An 8753-nucleotide genomic window follows, 5' to 3' on the forward strand; every position below is an offset into this window, starting at 1 on the left:
CCAAATACCGGCTTCCTGTCAATCAACTTGTGTAAGGCTAGCGATAAAACAAGTCGCAGGATTAATTGCAGGATGGCCTCGCTCATGCGTACTGTGAGCAGTACGCATGTGCTGCCTACCAATTATCACCCATCCTGCAAAATCGGAGCTGTGCGATAAAGTTGTTAGAATCAAATTATTCAAAATTATTGACAGGAACGGAGACTTCTTCCAGGGTAGTTGTTACAGTTTAAAGTGTTTCGCTAAATCAGTTCCTGGGACAATTCAGGCTTACTAAGTATGATATATTCTACAAATGCAATGTTCTGCCTGCCAGGAGACTATGCTGATTAATTTAATATGCTACTCTTGTGTATCTGTGTGTGTGACTAATAAGTATACACACGGGGCGGTTAAAGCCCCATTCTAAGTGATCTGAATAGAAATGACATGAAGAAATTGAGCATGGACCTCTTAGAAATGAAGCACGGATCGCTCTGTGTATGGCCCCCGGTGACAGTGATTCTCGATCCTGCGCGTTGGTAAATAAATTAGCAGATCTTAAGGAATAGCCCCCATAGAGTTGTACGCCTCTCGGCTACATCTCCACTTGTAGCTGAATGGGTGTAAATAGGCGTCAACTGGGTGTCTGGATGTAGGCTCAGTGTTCTAAAGTGTGTCTCGCAAGGTGAAATATTTTTAAATAGTTCTGACGTTTCGGCAAGTTAATGCCTTTTTCAAAGATTTTGAAAAAGGCATTAAATTGCCAAAACGTCAGAACTATGTATGGTCTGCATTTATTTAAAAGAAAAATAGTCCAGTGAGTGCCGCCTCAGTAATTCGGTACAACACTGCATTATACCCAACCTCAGGAAGGCACCAGGGCAATCTATCTATCCATCCATCCATCCATCCATCCATCTATCTATCTATCTATCTATCTATCTATCTATCTATCTATCTATCTATCTATCTATCTATCTATGTGTAAACAGTTGCCAGGTTCCTAAGAAAACCAATTGTTAGTGTAGGACTTGCAGTGAAATGGGGTCCCTTGGTGATGGGCTGAGAGCTTAAAAAGGAATTGATCAATTCATGAACTAAAACCCCATTATTTATTTAATTGATTATTTGAATGTTAAGGTGAGTTAGTTTGTTGAAGTGAGTGCTGGGCCCCCTGTGTTTGTATTTACTAGAGTGTGTGGTCACAGGCCACTGCACCCCAACCTGGGAAGTGGGTGCTGTTTGCACCCCATTCGTAGGACTGGTGAGTGTGTTGGTACTTCTCTATCTATCTATCTATCTATCTATCTATCTATCTATCTATCTATCTATCTATCTATCTATCTATCTATCTACACTGTAGATAGAATTATATACACACACACACACACACACACAAAGTATATACTGTATATTGTAAACTTCTTTCATGCATGGTATGTGGTTCTGGGTGAAATTATCGTATCTGGCATTTATTTTTATGTTTTGCCATTGATTCCTCTAAAAACTGTTGTGGTTTATGTATATATTTATGTTTATGTATATATTTTAGAAACTGAAATGTAGAAAATTCTTTTGGGTCAGCATTATCAACAGAGAAACATAGAATAAAGATGATTTTGAACAATGGAATTTTAAAAAAGTGCAAAAAATTGCTGATGTGCTGGCGTGAACTTTGTAGAAAAAAATCCTCATGTTCAATTCATATTTCTTGTATTTCATGTGTTCTATATTACTGTCACTCTTCCTAAACAGGGAGATGTAAGAAATGTAAAACCAAAGCTGTATGCTAAAACGATGTATGTTTTATGTATTATGCATTTATAACATGCTAATGAGAGAGGATTGTCACTCATCTGGGCTTACACCATTTTGTGTTCCGGGAAACCTGTGTTCTCGGTCAAACTGTTAGACACTGTGGACAGTGTTGGACGATCCAACCATTACAGGTGACGTAGCCTGCAGAGACATGGATACTACAGTGCATGGTCTAGATGACCTTAGTAGAGTACTGTAGACACTGATCGTTCTTGCAGTATAAAAGCATTGAGCTTAGGAGGAGAGTGAAGCCTCACTGAACCTGTGTGTTTTCGGGCAAAACCGTAACTTTTATCAGATGATCCAATAAGATAGCCCGATAAAAAACTATTGGCATACCGGGTATGGGTCATAGGGTCAACACCATGAAGGTCGAAATATAATAGATCAACCACTAAAGGTCAACATGGCTTAGGTCGACACATAACTTAAACCCCTGTTTTGTCTAGGATTTTGACATAAGGCGAAATAGACACCATATTAGTGTACCACGTTATGATGGGAAGCCACAAGCACTGCTTTTGCCTATTACAGTGGTTCCCAACCCTGGTCCTCAAGTACCCCCAACAGTACACATTTTCCAGGTCACCCAGCAGGTGCACAGATTATTCAGGCACATTTTAAAAGATCCACAGGTGGAGCTCATTATTTCACTGATTCTGTGTGGAGACCTGCAAAACGTGCACTGTTGGGGGTACTTGAGGACCAGGGTTGGGAAACACTGGCCTATTACAATAGCCACAATTTTTTTGAATTGTTCCTGGAACACCAACCCAAGCCACCCCTACAAGTGTCCTGAGGCACCCCAGAGTGCCACGACACACAGTTTGGGAACCACTACCCTAGTGGATGGTAGGGTATGAAATACCGTCTGTTTTGAAAAAAACAAAAACCTGTCATTCTTTTGACTGTCGTCCTTCCAATTGCTGACCTTGTGTCTTCCTTCCGACCCTGTTGACGTTAATCTTGTCGACCTATTTCATGTCACCCTCCTCGGGACCATGAAGGTGAGGATACACCATCAAGAATTACCTAGTTATTTATTCCAGAATTGTTCCCATGCCATGGGGAGGTAATTAGGAAAGTTTACTTTGGCTTTTAAATATCAAAATATGGTTTAATGTTAGGTTGATCAATTATAATTAAACATGTATTCAAGAATTACAAATATCAAATTTAACATAGAATTTTAAGAAAAATTCCACCAAATATGGATATCAACAATTGGGGGATATTTATCAAAGATTGTAAAGATATAAACTAGAGAAAAAGTACCAAGCAGCACCTAAGGCCAGCTTTATTACACTGCACCAGGCAGCTAGCGATATCTTCTCTCGCACCGACCAGAAGACGATGCTAGAGACCGCGGAAGCGGACAAATCCGGTAAATTGTTGTAATGGGCACCCGACCTATCTATCATTTTTTAGACACAGGGTTTGCTGTGTCAAGTGAAGTGAATAAGTGGACAAAAGTGGTTAACTGGAGAAGTTGCCCATAGCAATGCCTATGATTTTTTGGAATGCACTTAATAACAATAAACCTAAAGATGTAGTCTCTGACTACTATGCCTTGAGGAGATAGAGATAAATGACCATCCAATCAGCACTTAACAGCCATTTTTCAAACAGACAGTAACATGACAGTTAGAAGCTGATTAGCTGGTACTGTACTTTATCTCCAATTTATCATTCTTTGAGGCTTAGCACATCTCCACCTATGATACAACAACCCCACAGCCTTTTATTTGATAGTTAAGGGGCCTACACACGGGGAGATGTGTGAGCATTCTGAGCGATACTTGATTTCTCACACTGAGCACACAGCGATGTTTCAGTCCCGTGTGCTCAGCGATGTGTCAGGGCCAGTGTTCTCCTGGCATTGTTATCACTATGGCCCCTACACACGGAGCGATGTAGGGGCATTTTCTAAGCGATCTAGTGAGATCGCTAAGAAAATGCCTCTAAATCGCTCGGTGTGTAGGCCACATTACAGTAGATGCTGATTGGTTATTACGTTATTTCTCTCCACGCTTTAACCCTTTGAGTGCCAACATCTCTGTGCGAGATGAGCAAAATAACCATTAAAAATGCCAGCGTCGCTCACATTTGTTGTACAAAATCAAATAAAAATGTTGTGTAAAAAAAGATTATATTTCCTATATAAGGTAAACATTACAGGACATTATGATTAATAAATATGCTTGCTTGCCAATTTTCAAACCTATTTCGACAAATTCACTTGGCACTTAACCAGGCGATTGACTATTAGTGCAGGATATGATAATTTTTTTTTCTTGTTTGAATTTGTCCATTCATCTTTTGATCAATGCTGTATTACATAATGAATATCCCCTAATGAGGTCCACACCTCGCATAGGGCGGGATGTATTAAAATACATCGCCGCCCTTCGCGCCCCCCCCGCCGCGATGCCGCCGCATATGTACTAACATATGCGGCTGGCATCGCGATGCGGTGACGGAGGCCCCCGCGATACCTTTACTCTGGTCTGCGGGGGTCTCCGTAACCTCCCAGCCGGCTAATCTGCAGCTTTCACGCCGGGGACAGCTAAGCAAGCTGTCCCCGGCGCTTCCTCCTCCCCCTGCAGCCGGAAGGACGTCCGGCTGCGTTGCTAGGGGGAGGAAGGGCTTACCTTCCGGGGTCCAGGAGGACCTGCAAGAAGGTAAGCCCAAGGGAGGGGGGAAAGGGGGGGTCGGCGAGGCGGCGGGGTTGCGGCGACGCGGCGGGCGGCGAAAAGAAGCCCATAGGCTTCTATAGGGTATCGCCACCCAAAGGTGGCGATACCCTGCCCTGCGGTAACGAGGCGGCGGGGTTTTAATACATAGGAAAATGCGGTAAAACGGGGGTTTTACCGCATTTTCCCTTTAGTACATCTCGCCCATAGACTTTGCGTAATACATGAATTTCTATTTGTGTCATTACTTGAGGACTAAGTTAGTCCCTCCTATGAAAAACAAACCACGCACTATTTTTAAGACCTCACAGAACTAGACTTGGAAAATTGAGATAAGACCTTCGCTAATCCATGTAAAAAACATCTGGTGTTAGTAGAAATGGAATTTCCATAATACACCTTCTTTCAGTATAGATTACAATTCATGTAATTATAATATTTTAGAAATAAAAACATGTTTTTGTATTCTAAAAACCACAAAATGTAATTTCCCATATAGATAAGCACAACAGCCCGGCCAGTATTAGGAGAGTGGCGAAAGGGGCTTTGGCCAATCCAAGTTGTTTTGTTCTTCAGCTGTCTCCTGAAACATTCATTTCCGGCCTTCAGGACAGATATAGAACTCTGGCTGTAGGTAAAAACCCCTTTATCTGGGTTTTTACCGCATTTCTGTATGCTCTATTGCCCCTCTGCAGTGGCAGCGCTGCGGAGGGAATCGCCAGCAAAAGCTGGCGATAACCTGTTGAAGCCTATGGGCTTCTTTCCACAGCGCTACTGTGAGGGATCCATCATGGATCCCTCCCGGCATGCCCCCCGCCGTCCCGGAAGTCCGGTGCCGGGCACCGCATCGCAAGGGACAGCTGTCCCTTGCGTTAATAATCGCATATGTTAGAGCATATGTGATTATTAAGAATGCGGTGGCCGGCGAAGGGGGGCGATAATGGGCAGCGGATGTTAGAACATCCCGCCCAAAGTGAGTTCTCTTTGGATGCTAACATAAATGACTTTGTCATAAAGATATCGACTGTGGCTATGGTAGATACAGCCTATCAGAATGCACATAACATAAGCTTGGAAAAGGGTATCTAGAGGGTAGCTAAAGTCAATTGGTGTACGGCCCACCGAAAACTATTGCAATCTGGCTAGACCATTATGCAATAGATAGCATCCATCATTGTGTATCTATTTCCCTGATAGATTGTAAGCTTGTGAGCAGGGTTTTACTATATCTACATCTGACTGTTATTACCTGTTTTTTTTTTTTTTTTTTTTACTGTTGCTGCAATCGTGCAGCACAGCGGGGAGCGGCATCTCATGCGTTACATCCCATGTGAAGGACTGCATGCGATCCTGCCATCCCGAGAGGTCACAGGGGCTCAACACGATAAAGATAGACATGAGTTTTTCACAGGGTTTTTGCGACTTTTTGAACACTCTCCTTCTTGATGCCTAACCCCCCCTCCTAACAGCCTAACCATAACCTCCCCTAATCCCCCCCAGCCTAACACATTTATACGTGGAATCGGTAACAGAGAGAGTTTGAAATCCAGAAGGGATAGAAGAAGTATGAGAGTATGAAAGGAGCTCTCAGATATCCTATGGTTTTTAACAAGGACCAGAAAGAAAACATATTTTTAGGGGTAGAAAAGGTCCGGATAATAAGGACAAATAAGGGGCAAACGGTCCCTTGTTGTTGTCAAATGCTGTGTATCATTCAGCTGGAATATTATACCAGTAGAGTGTATACAGTGTCTCGTGTAACTAGAAGAGTGTGGTCTGGATCCTACAGGTCCAGTCTGGTTATAATTTATGCAGGTTCGGATTTATACGCAGGTTCGGATTTATACATATTTATATGGTCCTTAAAGCGATCTTATTGGCTATCCAGCTGTCACATGTTTTTGAGCCAAATATGTGATAGCCAATAAGATCCTAGTTTGAGATCTGAGTAAATCCGGGTAAATCTGAACCGGCACAGGCACATCTCTATTATAAATACACAAATACACCTACAAGCAGATGAGTACTGTACTCACAGGTGCTGGAGAAGTTACTTATGACTGGGTGACCTATACTGAGTGCCAGGATTTGTATTTTTGCATATAATGCTGTTCTGTCTGATAAATGAACTGAGCTTTGTCCTGTCTGAGCTGGCAGAACAGACAGAAGTAATGGGCAGTGCCCTGTGAAGCTTAGTTTAGGTGCCTGGACAGGAACTCCATACACTTAGTGACCTTTTTGTTGATGGCACTTAGGCTAGTGTATTCCAGTAGCTGGAAGGGTGTGGAATGTGCACTTTAGTGTATTAGAAGAAAGAGCTGCATGGTGACCTCCTCTGGGCTTCTAGGACATAAGCACTGCCCTGAATGGTTAATGGATGGGTACTAAATGCTCTCAGAACCCTGTTGCAGGTCCAGGAACTTACTGTAGCCCTGTTACTGATCTGTCCAACTGCTGAAACAGATAGAAACATGCAGTTCACTGAGTTACTGGCCTGCCTGGGTGCCAGAAAAGGTACCTTAGGTTCTCCATGCCCTCATTTAGGTAATGAAATGCATGCACTGCACCTCTGTTCAGTACCACTTGAAATCTGTTGCAGCTAGTAGAACGCACATTAGCCATGCTATCCGACCGCTTTCACATTGCAATGCCGGATCTTCATCCTGGGTCTGACCCGGCTCCGACACTTTCACACCAAACCCGGGAAGCCCATTATGTACAGGGCGACTCAGGATTAACCCTTCTTATAACCCAGGTCAAATTTACATGTTGGTCGACCTGGGTTATTAGGTTTGGTGCTTTCACACCGCACCTCATCCCGGGTCAACCACGCAGCAACCCTGTTTTATCTGTGATGTGAATGGGGTAACAAAATGTATTTGAATGAATGTATGAATATTTGTGCCTTATTCTGAATCATTTGCAAAAGCAAACTTACTCTTTCATAGACAAAACCATGTGCACTGCAGGTGGGGCAGATGTAACATGTACAGAGAGAGTTCGATTTGGTTGGGGTTTGTACTTCAAACTGATATCTACTGTATATTGTAGTGTAAGAATAAAGCAGCCAGTATTTACCCTGCACAGAAACAAAGTAACACCCAAATCTAACTCTCTCTGCACATGTTACATCAGCCCCACCTGCAGTGCACATGGTTTTGTCCATTAGAGAGAGAATATGCTTTTGCGAGTGAACCAGAATCAGGCCCATTGTTCCCTAGAACAATAGTAAATCAGTAAATGTTGGCCTATTGATGATGCTACTAGAACTGTAAATATAAGTACTTCTAGAGGCCTAAATACAAAGCTTGATAGTTGTTTCCACTATATAGAATCCATGTGAACAATCTGATAATTTTCCCTCCCAGTAGGGTTTGCCACACTATAGATGTGTTTGACTTATCCTATTTTGCTCAACAGGCAGCAGGGAAGCAGCATTCACTTACGCCATCATAGCGGCTGGAGTGGCCCACGCTATCACGTCAGCTTGTACTCAAGGAAACATGAGTGACTGTGGGTGTGATAAGGAAAAACAAGGACAATTTCATAGGGAAGAAGGCTGGAAATGGGGAGGCTGTTCTGCTGACATCCGTTATGGACTAGTCTTTTCCAAGGACTTTGTAGACTCTAGGGAGATCAAACAGAACGCAAGGACCCTCATGAACTTGCACAACAACGAAGCTGGACGTAAGGTATGACTCTTATCCCCAGCTCCAATTATCTCATACATTGGAGTTACTTATTACATGACTACAATTATTGTTATTATTTGTACACTGTTCCTTTGTTGATGAAGTGCTAATATGCTGCAGGGCTGTGCAATCATGGAGAAAACATACTGAATGCTGATTAAAAAATAATGCAACAAAGAATGCAAAGGTCCATATATCTCTCAATGTATGTATTTCTGCTGTGTATGGAATTTTTTGTCACCAGGTTTCAGAGTTTGGCAGGGAAACCAAAATTACTTCTACGAGGCGCATTATTGTGGAGCAAACAGGAAATAAGGAAATCTCGGGCATTCATTGGATAAAATGAGAGGTCTACATTAAATATTATATGCTCAACCTTAATTTGGAACTGAATTCATAACTGAGGCCCTTATTCTGATTGACTCGATTGGATAAGAGTTCGGTCGGATAGCGTTTTCTAGCCCACTGTGCATGCATTCCGTCAGCGACCAGAAAAACTCTGCAGGGCACGGTGGGACACAGTGGGCATAATCTGGGCGTATCACAGGACGCGGCTTTAAAACTGGGC

General features: G+C 42.7%; 1 protein-coding gene across 1 annotated transcript in view; it reads left to right on the forward strand.

The window, feature by feature from the left end:
- The window catches only part of LOC146026011 (protein Wnt-7a), a 74892-nt gene that overhangs the window by 19198 nt on the left and 46941 nt on the right, over positions 1 to 8753 (forward strand). The window contains exon 3 of the mRNA XM_083156319.1: positions 7914 to 8185. Within this exon, the coding sequence (XP_083012445.1) occupies positions 7914 to 8185 (272 nt within the window). The remainder of the gene's footprint in view (positions 1 to 7913; positions 8186 to 8753) is intronic.

Source organism: Crinia signifera, chromosome 8 (genome assembly GCF_055691185.1).
Source record: "Crinia signifera chromosome 8, ASM5569118v1, whole genome shotgun sequence".
Taxonomy (NCBI): Eukaryota; Metazoa; Chordata; class Amphibia; order Anura; family Myobatrachidae; genus Crinia; species Crinia signifera.